At 42.7% G+C, this 16,864-nt stretch overlaps 1 protein-coding gene across 2 annotated transcripts in view; it reads right to left on the bottom strand.

Moving 5' to 3' along the window:
* Positions 1-13,746, bottom strand: part of LOC101169259 (ankyrin repeat and SOCS box protein 2) — a 29,833-nt gene extending 16,087 nt beyond the window's left edge. Inside the window, exons 1-8 of one of the 2 annotated variants that reach the window (XM_020714619.1) lie at positions 13,640-13,746; positions 12,191-12,283; positions 11,953-12,110; positions 10,980-11,090; positions 10,575-10,744; positions 10,345-10,500; positions 7,557-7,802; positions 6,638-6,809 (exon numbers count right to left, since the gene is read on the bottom strand). In XM_020714619.1, the coding sequence (XP_020570278.1) occupies positions 6,638-6,809; positions 7,557-7,802; positions 10,345-10,500; positions 10,575-10,744; positions 10,980-11,090; positions 11,953-12,110; positions 12,191-12,211 (1,034 nt within the window). In that variant the 5' untranslated portion in view covers positions 12,212-12,283; positions 13,640-13,746. Of the gene's footprint in view, positions 1-6,637; positions 6,810-7,556; positions 7,803-10,344; positions 10,501-10,574; positions 10,745-10,979; positions 11,091-11,952; positions 12,284-13,639 lie in introns of both variants that reach the window. The other variant, XM_004084012.3, reaches the window with a different exon arrangement.
* Positions 13,747-16,864: the final 3,118 nt, after the last annotated feature.

The following is a 16,864-nucleotide window of genomic DNA, read 5'->3' as shown; positions in this document are numbered from 1 at the left end:
TCTCTGCCCCAGTGCGTGAGCGGGAGGTGGACTAGGCGCGCCGTCTTCGGGGGTTGTTGATGACTGAGCGATCAAAAGTGTTGATTTGCAGGAGCTACATTACAGCTTTGGTCGCCGAGGTTACACGTTGGAGCTGGCGACCGTTCTCCAGCAACAGAGTAGCAAACGCCACCAGGTTCATCGGGGTAGGAACTCCTGCTGCTGGATTTATATTTTGCGAAGTATTCTGTGATAAAACAGCCAGACAGCTGGTTCCACTAGCAGCAGGTTTATTAGCTCAGCTAATCAGCTAAATCAGGGTCAGGCAGGGAGGGGTCAATGACGAGCATGGGAGCATCAGAGAACAAACAGGGGTAGTCAGGATCCAGGCAAGATTCAGGGCAGGCGGAAGGCAAAAATGGTGTCAAAAACAAAACAAGGTAAAGAAAACAGAAGATAAGATCTGGTTATAATACACTATAACGCAGGCAGAGTGGCACAAACAATGCTTTGCATTGAGTGAGGCTCAGTGCAGAGCTTAAATATGCTGTGATTGAGTTGCCGAATGTGAGTCCTGTGTACAGCACTTAGAAACTGGACGCTGGGGTTGCTGGGAGAAGTAGTGCATCTAGAACTCTGGAGATGGTTCCCACCGATGATCAGAGGGGGAGACAGAGCTCTGACTTCTGACAAAAGCCTGCAGCCATCTTAGGACTTATACCGCTTCCTCACAGTTCTCACTGAGGCTTTTTCTGGATTACATTTAATTCAACTCAATTTTATTTATATTGCCCAATATTACAAAAATGGTCCCCTTCATGGGCTTCAGACTGGTAATTGTGTAATAAACTTGAAATCATAAAGAATGTGAAGTCATAGAAATCAATAGGTAATGGCGTAACTAAACTAAACAGACTAAACTAAACTGGCATCCCTGCCCCTAGACCCTCCTTCCCAGTGAGGAAAAACGCCAAAACAAATGCATTCCAGATAAAAAAAAAAGAAAAGAAACCTCAGGGGTGTCACATGAAGGAGGGATCCTCCCCCAGGACAGAGAGGCGATGTACCAGAAGTCTTAGAGAAGAACTAGCTTATTTAACACTACAACTACATGTTTAAATAGTCCAGCAGATGAGCTTCATCAAATGGAGTTGGGGTTCGGCTGGGGGGTGCAAGACGAGCCAGAGGCAGAGTCCACGGCCAAGTGTAGCAGCAGGAGCAGAGACGAGGTACACGGTCAGGCACAGGAGCACGGACGAGTCAACTGGAATCTGGAATCACTCCCACTCCCCTGGAGAGGTGGGAAAGAGGGACAATGCATGAATGGCACTGCACCAAACAGAGACATGGAGGACTAAAAAAACTAACAAAGAACCAAGAGTAGGGGAGAGGAAAATTAGTTGGGAATAGAGGACAGAACCCCAGTACATCATACTTTCACCAGCTTCTAACTTGACAACCTAATAACAACAAATTGTCATTGTTATTGAGTTTAATACAAAAATGTTAATAGAAAGTTAAATATGCTCCGATTACTATCTAGTCTGACAATAAGCCTGTCCAAAGAGGAATGTTTTCATTCTAACTTTGAATGTAGAAACTGTGTGGGCCTCTCTTCCATGAGCTGGGAGTTTATTCCATAAAACAGGGGCTTGGTGGCTAAACGCTCTACCTCCAACATTACTTTTACTAATTATAGGAACCACAAGCAGTCCTGCATTAAGTGAGTTAAGTGTTCTGTTTGGGTGGTATGGGACTATAAGGTCTTTAATATAGGATGGGGCCAGTCCATGTAAGGCCTTATAGGTCAACAGGAGGTTCTAGAACTTGATTTTAACTGGGAGACAGTGAAGTGAAACTAACACAGGAGTGATGTGTTCTCTTCTACTAGTTCCAGCTAATAATCGTGTTGCTGCATTTTGAACAAGCTGAAGACTTTTTAAAGAACCTTTAGGGCATGCTGCTAGCATAGAATTACAGTAATCCAGTCTGGATGTGACAAATGCATGGATGAGTTTTTCAGCATCACTTTTAGATAGTATATTTTTGATCAGGTGAAAAAAATTGAGTTTCACAAGCCTGAGATATGTGAGCCTTAAATGATAAGTCCTGGTCAAATAAAGCCCCAAGGTTTCTAACTGTGGAATTGGAGGCTATACTTACATCATCCAGGGAGACAATCTGATCAGACAGAGCATCTCTGATATTTTTAGGACCTAGTATAATGACTTTAGTTTTTCTGGGAGGAGGAGGAGGTCATCCAGGTCTTGATGTCTCTGATGGAGGCATTCAGTTTCTCGATATTGTTTTTCTGGTCAGGTTTAATGGATAAATTCAACTGCGTATCATTCGCATAACAGTAAAAAATAATGCTGTGTTTCCTGATTGTTTCCTAAGGGCAGGACATAAAGCATAAACAGGATGGGTTCTAAAACTGAGCCCTGTGGGACTCCGTAGCTAACTTGAGTGCAGTGAGAGGACTGTCCATTTACATTAACGAACTGATACCTGTCAGATAAATAGGATTCAAACCACTGGAAAGCAGATCCTCTGATCCCTATGTCCTGCTCTAATCTATGGAGTAAAATACTGTGTTCAATGGTGTCAAAGGCTGCACTGAGATCTAACAGGGCCAGAATAGAAAGTGTTCCCTTTTCTGAGGCCAATAACAAGTCATTAGAGACTCTAACTAGTGCAGTTTCCGTGCTGTGGTGGGGTCTAAACCCCAACTGAAAATCTTCAAAGTGGCTGTTGTCCTGTAGGTCGCAGTAAAGCTGCTTAACTACAACTCTTTCTAGGATTTTTTTTAATAAAGGGGAGGTTTGATATTGGTCTATAGTTGGCCAGATTGCTAGGATCTAAACTGGGCTTTTTGAGAAGAGATATGGTACATAACCCGTTTCCAGAGAGGTATTTATTATCGTTAATATGGAATCATTAATTAGGGGGAAGGTTTCTTTAAAAAGTTTAGTGAGAATTGGGTGGAGGATTTGAAGGACGTAATAATTGATGTTATTTCTGCTTGATCCACGATAGTGAAGCAGTCTAATGTTACAGAGGTTTCTATGGATGCCTTCGCTTTACTGCTTCAGCCTGCTCTGGGCTGATAGTAGGAATAACTTGATTTAACTTATGTCTAATATTTGAGATTTTACTATCGAAAAATGTAATAAAATCATCAGAGCTGAGAGAAACAGGAAAATGTGGTTCTACTGAGCTCTGACTGCGAGTTAATCTAGCAATAGTGCTAAAAAGAAATCTTGGATTGTTAAACTATAAACCATGATCTTACTCTGTTTTGTCTAACAAGCATAGGGGGCAACAACATCGAGTGTTCTGTGGGCTTGAATGGCATCATTGACTAACTTGTCGCTTATATTGGGGCTGAAGCTATGGTAGCTGGTCTCAGAGTATTCGCTATGCATGTTACCAAGTAATGGTTGAAATGGGAGTTTAAACTCTGACACAAAAAGGTCAGATAAAGTTTTCTAAGTTCTAAGCTGTCAGCGGTTTGACCTGGCACCTATGGCTACATCAGCAGTTATCAGCGTCTGAAAAAGCACAGACAAGTCCAATCCATTATTATGTTAATCTCTATACCACGAGTTAAAACAAGGTCCAGCGAGTGCTTGTGACAGTGAGAGGGTTCTTTTTCATTTTGTGTGAAACATTATCTAATAAAGCTGCCAATGCATTTCCTAGACCAAGGGTGCTCATTACGTTGGTCACCGGTTGGCCACCGGTCGATCTTCAAAGACACAAGGGTAAAAAATAAAAACAAAAACACATGGGGGTAGATTGCAGGCCAGCAAAGATAGATAACCTAAAAAATAAAGTATACTTCTAAATAATCTGTCAGTTAATCAAAATTCTCACAGAGAAGTACATGACTTGACTGACATGCAGAACAGCCAATCGGACATACTCTGATACATACGTCACTGCACATGCGTGTTTAAATACACGCATACAAATTCTGTCTCTCATCAGAAAGCCGCTACTTGCCTCGCGGCACGTCAAGTCCCCGGCAGAAGACCACTCCGGGCCACTGGAGTGTTGATTGAGGTGCAGATCGCCCTGCGTGCCTCCGCAGTTGCCGCCCGATGGATCCGACCCCACCAAGGAAGCAGTTTTTTCGGTGGCACGCTCTTCCCAAGGAGCTAGCAGCGCTTTAAAAATGCCATGCTCCCCCCATTGCACGGTTTAACAGAGCATGAAATACGATGGTCACTGCTTTCTGTTTTTGTAACAAAACGCCTCATCTGTTAATAATAAAGTATCTTGCGTACTCTTACCGTGTAGCTTTTGAATGATCTATACATAAATAATTGTATGTATTAATAAGTCATACTATGTTAAGTATTTTAGTCTCAAAATACTTTGTATGTACGATAGATAGATAGATAGATAGATAGATAGATAGATAGATAGATAGATAGATAGATAGATAGATAGATAGATAGATAGATAGATAGATAGATAGATAGATAGATAGATAGATAGATAGATAGATAGATAGATAGATAGATAGATAGATAGATAGATAGATAGATAGATAGATAGATAGATAGATAGATAGATAGATAGATAGATAGATAGATAGATAGATAGATAGATAGATAGATAGATAGATGGTAGAGGACCCAAGCTTAGGTGAGAAACCAGGGTGACAGTTTTTTTTTATATATAGGTAGATCTTCAAGACATTGCCGTCTCAAAAGTAGCTCACATGACAAAAAAGTGTGAGCACCCCTGTCTTAGACAGTCACTGGGGTCATCAACATAAATATTAAAATCACCTATTATTTCAATTTGATCAGAATCTAAAACAATAGTCGATAGGAAATTAGAAAACTCAGTTAAAATTCTGAATATGGGCCGGGAAAACAATAAATAAGTATGAATAAAACGGCTTTTTGAGTCCTTTTGAGTCTTCCTGTTTGGGTGATATAGGTTTGGGTGATTTAATGACCGCCCGGGTCTCGTTTCTGGGTTGTCACGCTGCATGCCTAAGGCTAGCAGAAATGTTCCTAGAAAGAAGGCCGGCTCCATCCAGAATAGGATGGACGTTATCTCTCCACATGAGACTGGGCTTTCCCCAAAACGCGCTCCAATTGTCAACAAAGCCAATGCCGTTTTCTGGGAACCATCTAGAAAGCCAGCGGTTTAGTGATGAAAAGCGGCTGTACATTTCATCATTGACTAAGTTCGGCAGGGGACCAGAGAAGATTACAGTGACGGACATCGACTTAGCAAGTTCACACACCGAAGCTACGTTTAACTTAAGAACCTCTGATTGTCTCCGTCGGGCATCATTACCGCCTGCGTGAATCATGACTCAACGGAACGTGGACTTACTCTGAGCTAACATCCTAAGGTTCCCCTCGATGTCACCAACTCTGGCCCCCGGATTTCACCTGACTGCAGCCGCTGGGAGCTCCATGTGTCTAAGAGCTATGGTGGTCTGTACACTGTGACACACATACACACACACACATATATATATATATATACGCGTTTCCATGGTGACTCCGGAAATCGCGATCCATTGAGAATGTCTTTATGTACTTGACGTGCATGTGCATTATCCCAGGGTTACCAAGTCGACCATAATTACGCTAACTCATATCCGGTCTTTTGGAACCGACATACCCAGAGTTAGCAAGTTCAGCCAGAGTTCAGGTTTAAAGTCAGGCTAGTTTAAACATGCTTCCTGGAATACCCCCCAGATGCTGCTCAGAAGATTTGAAAACTTAGAAGCATAGATATCATTGTTTTTGTCAACATGTAAATAAAAATCACCAGTTATTAAATTCCTGTTGTACTTATGTTGTACTTAATGTGAACATAAGACAAAAATTCTGAAAAACCTCAAATAAAACAGTTAAGGGGGGTTCGGTGGCCTGTACACTGTGACAACTAAAACAGGTGAGTTAAAGCAACAGTTGCAATCACAACAGCATGAAAAGCTGTCATCGTCACAACTGTACTGGATCAGAGAACAGGACAATCTGTCCAGATTACAAGTGAAACTTTATCCATCATCGTCATCTTGTCACTGTTGTTCGGAGAGCAGTCTCAGTAAAAAAGCCAAGATCTTCTTTTTCTGCCACCACTGGCTTTTTCAGGAGAACACAGAGTCCTTCCCAGACCAGCATCTCTCCAGCCTGTCCTTGGGTTGGGGGAGGGGGGAGGGGGGACTCTTTGTTAGATCATTCTGTTAAGCCTCAGTAGAAGACATACAGGTGTTATTCTCACCAGATGTTGAAACAATCTCATCAGGTTCCTGCTGATGCTGAGGTGCAACAGCTCTGCCCAGAGTTCCTAGCCATAGCTAAGACCATTTACACCACTTCTGCTGTGATCTTAACCACCTTTTGACATGGTCACACCAGAAGGAAGGGACATGGAGCAGTGCTGGAAAAACTGAAGTAAAAATGGTAAAGACCCCTAAAGGGGTTAAAGACTCTCATTTGTTGGCTTTGTTGCAGCTTTGCTCTTTTGAACATCACTGAATTGCTCTGAAGGGCAAGAAATCATGTTATACAACGACCGTCATGAAGGAGAATCTTCATAGAAAAATGTTTCCTTAGCACTTTTTTGGTATTATCCATTGTAGCAATTTAGCATTGTACCATTTTAAAAACAAGGTACTTACTTGTTATGCCCCTTTTGAGTAGCAATGTGAAGCGGTAACAGCCCTGTCTTCCCAGGCTTGTTGGCATCAGCATTTTGAGAAAGAAGGAGCTCCACAATTTGCTGATGTCCATTTTTTGCAGCTTCATAAATAGCTGTGGCCCCATCTGCTGCCTGTGTGTTGACGTCTGCACCTGGAGCGAGACAGGGACGCAACTGTACCTAAAGTGACAACTCAGAAATTGAACCACAGGCAGAAGTATGGAACAATGGAATCACACAGCATTCATTTGTCTTTGTAACCTTAGTTACAAAGAGTCAAGATCATCCAAAGGTGCTTCACAAACATCAACAAACACTAAACTAAGCTAAACTCATTTGTATTGGGAGTAAAATAAAGTCCAAATAATGACAGAAAGGACAAATTAATTAAACTGTTTTTGATAAATCATCAGGGTGAACGGAGAGTAAAAGTAAGAGTAAACAGGAAGGGGGATCTTAAGATAGCGATATATGTCTTGGGTTATCAAGTAGCGTGAGCAAAGAGAGCACACAGTAGGAGTAAATATTGTCTGACGTAAAGCAAAAAAAAAATGTTAGTTCTAACTACACCAGTAAATCCCTGTCTACTGAGACATAAGGAGGAGTCTTCTCTGTGCTCAGACTTCAGTCACATCTTTTCATTTTGCCATTTCAGAAGTAGATTCCTTCTACGTTGTCCTCAAGTTTGTGCCAACATCCTGCTTTAGGTTAATCTGGATCCCAAACCTTCTTAACAGATCACAGTACTGTGTGAGCTACACACGAAAAGAAAAACTCCTGGCTTTTTGATTATACATTCTTCCAAGTGGATGTGCTAGTAAGCAGAATAGAAGTTAGTGAGTTTTTAAGGCAGTAGTAAGATGAAGCTCTAGACGGAGCTGAAGGAGCTTTTAGGATACCTTGTCTGAGGAGGAAGCACAGTGTGCTAAGCTGCCCAGTCTGAGCTGCTGTGAACAGTGGTGTGATGCCGTAGATGTTGCGAATGTCGTGTTTGGCTCCAGCCTGCATGAGCATCCCACAAATCTCCACGTTGTCTCGGACCACCGCTTCCTGCAAAGCTGTCCAGCCCTGAATGCAGGGAGTGTTCACTGCCACTCCGTGGTTTAGCAGGGAGGCCACTATAGCAGGGTTGCTCTTTTCACATGCTGCAGAGAAACAGAGGTGGAAGCTCAGTACAACAGTGAAAGCAGTACCAAATGAACTCAAGGCCATTTCTATTTCCAGCAGCAATACTTCATTTCTCTTAAACACAAAAAAAACAACACAGACAAAAACAATGTAATCTACACTGTCCAAAAATATAAACGCAACACTTTTGTTATTGCTCCCATTTTTTATGGTATGAACTCAAAGATGTGAAACATTTTCCACATACACACAATAACCAGTTCTCTGAAATATTGTTCACAAATGTGTCTAAATCTGTGATGATGAGCACTTCTCCTTTGCCAAGACAATCCATCCCACCTCACAGGTGTGCCATATCAAGATGCTGATTAGACAGCATGATTATTGCACAGGTGTGCCTTAGACTGGCCACAAGAAAAGGCCACTCTGAAATCTTCAGTTGTATCACACAGCACAAAACTGTCGCAAGTTTTGAGAGAGTGTGCAATTGGCATGCCGATAGCAGGAATGTCCACCAGAGCTGTTGCTAGGGAATTGAATGTCCATTTCTCCACCATAAGCCATCTCCAAAGGCCTTTCCGAGAATTTGGCAGCACATCCAACCGGCCTCACAACCACAGACCACGTGTAACCAAACCAGCCCAAGACCTCCACATCCAGCATGTCCACCTCCAAGATCGTCTGAGACCAGCCACTCGGACAGCTGCTGAAACAATCGCTTTGCATAACCACAGAATTTCTGCACAAACTGTCAGAAACCGTCTCAGGGAAGCTCATCTGCATGCTCGTCGTCCTCATCGAGGTCTCGACCTCACTCCAGTTCGTCGTCGTAACCGACTTGAATGGGCAAATGCTCACATGCGATGGCGTCTGGCACGTTGGAGAGGTGTTCTCTTCATGGATGAATCCCGGTTTACACTGTTCAGGGCAGATGGCAGACAGAGTGTGTAGCGTCGTGTGGGTGAGCGGTTTTCTTATGTCAATGTTGTGGATCGAGTAGCCCATGGTGGTGGTGGGGTTATGGTATGGGCAGGCATATGTTATGGGCGAAGAACACAGGTGCATTTCATTGATGGCATTTTGAATGCACAGAGATACCGTGACGAGATCCTGGGGCCCATTGTTGTGCCGTACATCCAACAACATCACCTCATGTTGCAGCATGATAATGCACGGCCCCATGTTGCAAGGATCTGTACACAATTCTTGGAAGCTGAAAACATCCCAGTTCTTGCATGGCCAGCATACTCACCGGACATGTCACCCATTGAGCATGTTTGGGATGCTCTGGATCGGTGTATACGACGGCGTGTTCCAGTTCCTGCCAATATCCAGCAACTTCGCACAGCCATTGAAGAAGAGTGGACCAACATTCCACAGGCCACAATAGACAACCTGATCAACTCTATGCCAAGGAGATGTGTCGCACTTCATGAGGCAAATGGTGGTCACACCAGATACTGACTAGTTGTCTGAGTCCCCTGACCCCCTCAATAAAACAAAACTGAAGATTTCAGAGTGGCCTTTTCTTGTGGCCAGTCTAAGGCACACCTGTGCAGTAATCATGCTGTCTAATCAGCATCAAAGGTTTTTCTGCCATGGATTGTTTTGGCAAAGGTGAAGTCCTAACTATCACAGATTTAGACAGATTTGTGAACAATATTTCAGAGAACTGGTTATTGTGTGTATGTGGAAAATGTTTCACATCTTTGAGTTCATACCATAAAAAATGGGAGCAATAACAAAAGTGTTGCGTTTATATTTTTGGTCAGTGTATGTGCAGATATGTTATTTTGTTTACAGGCACATGTACAAAGTTTATAACTTCAATTCTACAGATGGTGTGACCGTCTATGTTTTATGATCAAGCACAGAGAACCGGGGCCTTGTTTCAATGGCTCCAAATTATTTCAACTTGTCCCCAATGACCACAAAGATTCCACAGACCAGCTTTGTTGGTAAATTGTGTTTTTTCCCTCTAACTTAAAGGCCCATAGAAAAACAATTTTGGGTGTTCATCTGCTGTTATAAGGAGTGAAAAAACAGTCTGACCAAAGGACCTAAATATATTTCTAAAAGACATTTTTTTTATAAGAGTGCAGAGCTATAAAACTTTTTTCTACACATGCTCAACTTTTTCCATACAAACACAGATTGTTACAGAAAAATTGTTCTGCATTTGTAATTTTTACCACTTGTGTTTGCAGATGCAAAACTCATGTGTTTACATCCTGTTACAACAGCAAACTATATTTTTGACAGAAATATGCTTTAGAAATCAGGCTTCTCAAAACCCTTTATATTTCTTTTTGCCTTTCTTGGAAAAGATGGAGTCTAACTTTGCTAACATGCTCACAGGTGGGCATTACATTCTAGTTTTTACATCAGAGTGGACATCATTTCTCTGAAAGAGGTGAACGTTCTAACATTCAGTCTTGTACTCACATTACTTGATAAAGAACTTTCAAGTCAATCCTTGTTTGGAGTTCCTGCTAAATCTTTTTTAAAATTCTGCTGTAAAGCGGTCCTATAACACCTGTGACTTGTGACACCCAATACCTTTGTAAAGTGGAGTCTCTTTATCATTGTTAGGGATGTCGGCTGCAGCACCCCTTTCAAGCAGAACTTCAACACATCTGAGCTGATCTCTGCTGACTGCAATCAGCAGTGGAGTCTCTCCACGTGTCGTCCTCTTGTTGATCATCCCTGGCTGAGCTGCTCACATCAAGACAAAGAAAGTTATTACATCATCATGGCATCATCATGTGGTAGTTTCTGAGTGACTGCACCTGTCAGTAGCACCCGCAGACAAGAGTCCTGGCCAAACCACACAGCCTGGTGAACTGTCAGCCAGCCAGGCCTGTTAGGAAGCATCAGGTTCATTTCTGGACACATCGTCAGTGCCTTCACTTTGCTTGCATTGCCTTCACGGATTGCACTGAACAGAGGTTCTTCCTCTCTACAAAGAAAAGTTTTTCAGCACATTTAGCACCTCCTGCCTCCACTGAAACACCTTCACTCTGCTACAACTGAGCCCACACTCAGTCCAACATGAAAACAGCTGATCAGAAACAGATGAACACAGGCATAAAAACATACAGATACACACACACAAACACTTACATAAAACACACAAACAGAGACTTAAGCACATAGACACATATTTACACTTTTACACACTGAAGTATACTCACTCCTCAGGTTCTGGAGCAATGTGGACTACATTACCATCTGCTTTGTAGTACGCCATCATTCTCTTTCCAGATCCAGTCATGAATCGGCTGACAGTCCCATCAAAGGTTTTTCTGCCAACACAGACAGGAACCAATCGAAACACAGAACCAGGTTCAGCAGCATATCAAATAGAACAGAATCATCCTCAGACACTAACCACAGAACTGAAACCAGGGCAGAAGCTCAGTGGAAGACACTCGGGTCGTATCTAATTTGCCCTGTATTGTAGCTGAGCTCAACCCCCCTCTCTCCAAACTAACTACTGGCCTGCACGTGCACTGAATTTATTTTCAACCTAAGCAGCAAATGTATTTTTAGGACTCTATATGGTGAGTGACACTATTGCTTCTACCAGTCACACTTAAGTTAACAGAAAATGTCCCAATGCAAAAACAACAGTCGTGCTTTTACCAAGGCTCAGCTGGAGTTCTTCTGAACGAAATGATTTCTCCCACATGGGCTTATATAAGCCTTATGCTTTAAAGTAAAAGTTTGAACTGTTTTTTGGAGTAGGGCAGCTGCATGAGCATTAAGCTGTGATTCATTGTTTGAACTCGTCCAATCAGACCGAGGAGCAGCAGGGTTGTCAGCTTTTGACACTTGTAGGCTCTTTATTCAGTTGTAGCCCTACTGTAGAGTTTCAACCAGATTTAACCACACCAGTTTAGCCTACATGCCATTGCTAGAAGCAGGAGGCTGTGCAGGCAACACTGGTATGCTGTAGTTCTTATTACCAGAGGTTTGTGTTTGAACTGCCGAGTTTAACCTTCATGTTCTATGGGTTTGGTCCAAACAAACTCTCAGGACAATATTTCTAAACCAGTATCTGCTATCAAACTAAAATATGAATTCCCTCTGATCTGATGAAACACACACTCAATTCAGTACTCAACACCCAAAACACAAACAGAACCACAAGCCTACACTGCTTACAAATCAGGAGGTTTCTCGCTCGGAGGGTTCGGAGAGCTGTAGTGTGCTGGGGTCTGGGCAGCTGGAGGATCTTGGGAGCTGTAGTTCGGTGGATTGTAGCTGGGACGGTCTGAGTTTGTGACTGCACCGCTCTGTCTACTGTCATGGCTGTGGGGGGGCTGCGCAGCGGCAGAGCATTGCGTGTCACTTAGACTGCGTTCAATGACGAGCTGCAGCAATTCATCATCACTTAGATTACTGTAGAGAGAGTAATCCTCATAGGTCAGACTGGGAGATGGAGCCCAGCGTGATGTGCTGTCATCTGCCATGTCCAAGCCGAGGGTTTGAGAGCCTGAAGGAGTTGCAGGAAAAGCACTCAGAAACTTTTTAAAACAGAAAATGTCACTGCCAGTTCTGATAAACAAAGGCATACGGTAATAATAAGAATACCACAAAGGTGTCTTTGAAAGGGCCCCCCAGAGAAACTGTTAAGAATTCACATTTAGACATTTAAATACATCATACTGAAACATATAAGATAAAAGTAGATCAAATATACCTAAAAACTTTTTATGTTAATGTCAGTTATTACAGATGACTTGAAAGATATGAGAATGATTTGTCATGCTTTGGGGTTCTGTAATTTGTATAATAATGTCTTTGAGTGACAATCTCTTCTCACTATGAGCTTTTGCCCCTATGGGGTCATAAGGAAAGGGTCCATGACGCAGCGCTGTGACTTTTCTGCGTCAGCCTTCATGACCGGATGATTTAAATATAAATAAGCACACCGTAGGAAAAAAGCTAAGTTTGTGAAATGGAACTGTTGTAAAAATGTTCCTGTGTTTTGAAACTGTTTCCGGTGAGGTGACAGGTGGGGCGATTTGAGCGAGTGTCTGTGGAAGGAACGTGAGCGCATGCGTGCGTAAGTGAGGAAGCTGATCCCTGAGCTGTTGCACACGTTCAGGACTGCACAGCTGTTTTTTTGGTCACATTTTTGGCGTCGCAGCAGCTGACATTTATGAAGTTACCAGTTCAATTTGTTGAACAAAAACCAGATTCTACCCAGACGTTCTGTCTGTTCTGCCAAATGTCAATATGAAATGTCAACAAGTTTTAAAAATATACACAATCACTTCATTTAGTGGGGGTGAAAAAATGAATAATGATGCTGTCCAATTGCGGACAATTAATATTACTATAATTTGCAATTGAATGAAAAAGTACAAATTAGCATGCCCCAACAGAATTAACTTACATTAAGTTAGTCAGGTTCTGTCTCAAAATGTAACAAAAGATGAACAAACCACAAGCATTTTTTCATGGTAACGGCTGTGAAGTATTGATGGTATTTTCTTCTGATGTGTCCCGTCCTATTGCTGCAGCTATGAAATACCTCAACAGCAGTACTTTTTGTTTCAAACTAATATAGTTGTAATACTATTTCAACTTTGACCTATTTTCCTTGTCCAATATTGTTATGAAAGAGTTGAGTTGATGCCAAAATATGTTTAAAGAAGCTACTTGACCTGCTGTAAGTGAATTTACCATTTAATTGTTTTCTAACAGCCCAAATCCTTGACAAATTGAGCAATGAGAGAAATAAGCAGCTTTTCAGGTCCCCTCCATCCTGACTGCAACTCTTTTTATGAGCAGCTCATCAAACGTTAGAACCGAAAAACTTTGAAATTCAGAAAAACTGTCTCACCAAACCACAGAGTCCCCCAAAGCTCGTGGACAGGAGAGGCGTCCTCCTCCTTCGGTCTAGACTGTTATGTGGTCTGCGGGGTCTGTGTCAGACAAGACACTGTGGTGGTTATATAAAGTTTATTTTAGGGGCCTGCTGTTGAAGTTTTACCAAATGACCTGTTATGTCACTCTAATGTTGCTGGGGGGGAGCTGGGGGTCACATGACACCCAAGCACCCAACACCCCATGTCTGAAGTAAACAGCAGCGTTCTTTAGGATTCTAACTGTGTTTGTAAGTGTAAAACCGCAGTGTGCTGATATTTGTGAAAACTGTCAAAACTGAGAAAATAGTCACAAGCAATGAACCAATGGACACCAAATCACTCTGAAGCCATCATAAAAAGGTCTTTAAGAGTCCTGAGGTCTCAGAAGGACCCAAGTCTCCAGAGCCTCCTGCAATCTCCGGTCACTTCTGCAGCGGCATGTGTAAACGACACCCAGACCACTTCAAGCCCTGAAGTGGTGGAAAAAAGTTCCAAAAAGGAGCAGAAAGCTTGGAGATCATTAGCTTAGGAATGCACCATTCAAGTGTGGATATACTGACTATTCTCTTGTGGTGCTCTGTGTTTTTGTGAAGGATTTTACACCAACAAGTGCGTATTGGGATTTTAAATTCTGTTTCAACGTTTGTTGCTGGTTTTAAGGATGTTTTGTTTTCTTTTGGACTCATTTTAGACAAAAGAATTATTTACTTCTCTCTGGCAATGGTGGGACCGTAGTGAGAATGAAATGAAGCTTTTGTGCCAGCAGTACTCTCTCAACAATAATCACGTTACGCGTGATTACTGTTAATTTGTGAAAGACTTGGAGGCTGATATTGTGGACTTGGAATCTTTGAGTGAGTCCACTGAAAATCAATGACATTAAACTCCTCAAATCGAAAAAGTTGACTTGGGAGCACCTGTTGGACTCTAAAGTTCAGGGGGTACTGGTTGGGTCCTGGTTTCAGGATGTCTCTGAAATGGATCCTGCCTCTAGCTTCTTTCTGGTTTGGAGAAGAGGCATGGACAGATGAAGGTGATCCTTATTGTCTGAGGCAGGAGAGGAGCTGTTTGGACCTGACCAGATCAGACAGAGGGCTGTGGACTTTTATTCCTCCCTCTACACCAGTGAGTGTGACGGTGATGACAGCCTGATGGAGGAGTTCTGCAGTGGACTGCTTCAAGGTTTTGAGGAGATGAACTCTCAGTTGGACCGCCCTCTCCAGCTTCCTCAACTGCATGCTGACCTTGAGAGCATGAAGGGTCGGAAGGCTCCTGGGATGGAAGGCCTCACTGTGGAGTTTTACAAGGCTTTCTGGGATATCCTTGCTCCTGACATCTCAGAGGTGTTCAAAGACTGTCTGTTCTCTGGCTCTCTACCGACATGCTGTTGCAGAGCTGTTGTTGCTCTCCTGCCAAGGGATTAAGAACTGGCGGCCCCTCTCTCTACTTTGTGTGGACTAGAAGGAACATTGACATTTCCAGGCAACATGCTGTTTGGGGGCCTCCATTTTGTAAAACCTCCAGCGGGCAGCTTTGCCAGGTGATTGAACTGATTCATCTCACCTGCGTTGCAGATTATTTAGCAGGCGCTGCTTTGCTGCTCAGTGCCAGAAAGTTGCATGTGCCTGTGACTGTACAGCCAGAGTGGAAGTTTCCTGTTCTTGCCTGCCCAAACTTTGATTCCTAGGGATTTGCCACTACACCATTCCTAACCCACTCCATTGGACTTTATAATACGCTGTGGACGCTGCAACAAACCAATTTCCCAAGGTGGGATCAATAAAGTATCTTTATCTCATCTCATCTCCTGGTGGCTCACCAACCTCAGCGGCCGCTTCACCTCCCACCCCAGGTGTAACGCCAACTCCCGCTTGTCTTCCTGCTGCGACCAGTCTGCTTACTTCAGTGGCTAGAACTGGCATTCGTGAGGATCACCTTCTTTCCTTTGTTGTGGGAACCTCCATGGTCAGGCAGGTCCATGTTAACAGGAGCGGCACTTTCTGTCGCCATCACAACCCCTCCGTTCATACTATAACAGTCCACACAGGAGTGAATGACCTCAAGCTTCAGCAATCTGAGACCCTCAAGAAGGACTTTATCACCCTCATCCACTCCATCAAGCAGCTGGACAAGCAGTGCATCATCTCCGGTCCGCTAGATAGGCTAGATAGCTGCTCCACATTTGAGCATCATGCATTTTCTTTTAACAGCCTGCTTATTTTATATGTTACTGTCTACTGACCACCAAAGCCTCTCTCCTGTTTTATTCAAGAATTTTCTGAATTTTTATCATCTAAACACTCTAAATATTGTAGAGTTTTAATAACTGGTGATTTTAACCTACATGTTGACAAAGACAGTGTTGCTGATGTAAACGAGTTTCTTAACCTTTTGCAGTGTATGGATTTTACACAGCATATCACACAGCCCACCCATAGCAGGGGGTGCACTCTAGACTTGGTCATAACCTGTGGCCTGTACTGTAGCGTGTACTCTGTTGTTGACATGGCTATGTCAGATCACATATGTGTATTTTTTAATACCACCAGTTTTACTCAACAGGAAGCTCAAACGAGAACTGTGAGGAAATGATGCATAACTTCTGATGTGGCCACAAATCTTCTCAATATTTTACATCATACTCCCACTCAGATTTTACCTGTATTATGTGATTTTAGAGTTGAACATTTTAACAACAAACTTCAGTCAGCCATTGATGCTGTAGCTCCATTTAAACCAAAAACGGTGAAAACTAAAGCTGTAGCACCCTAGAGCAGTGTTTTTCAATCAGTGTGCCGCGGCACACTAGTGTGCCGTGGGAGATGGTCAAGTGTGCCGTGGAAAATTGCCCTCATTAACTGATCTAAAAACATTTCCCATCTCCAGGATTTCAGCTCTGTGTTCATCCAAACAGGCCCTGATAAAACACTGAGAGGTTAGGAATATAAAAGATCATAAAATACTTTTTCTTTGCGTTTATTTTATTTTATTAAAGACATTTTGATAAGAATGACAGCAGCGCGATTCAGCTGCAGCTCCGGCTGTATCTAGGAAAAGTCCCGCCCCTTTACCTGTCTCCACCAATCATTCTTGAAGGCTTAATCACATGTCATCAGTCTGCCCAATCAGAAGTGGTTAAAGTCTTCACTTTCTTGTCCCGATTTAGCTCGTAAAGTCGCTCAGTTCCAACAAAAATAGCA

This window comes from Oryzias latipes, chromosome 24 (assembly GCF_002234675.1).
Source record: "Oryzias latipes chromosome 24, ASM223467v1".
In the NCBI taxonomy this organism is placed as follows: domain Eukaryota; kingdom Metazoa; phylum Chordata; class Actinopteri; order Beloniformes; family Adrianichthyidae; genus Oryzias; species Oryzias latipes.
This window is presented reverse-complemented; position numbering and strand designations above follow the sequence as displayed.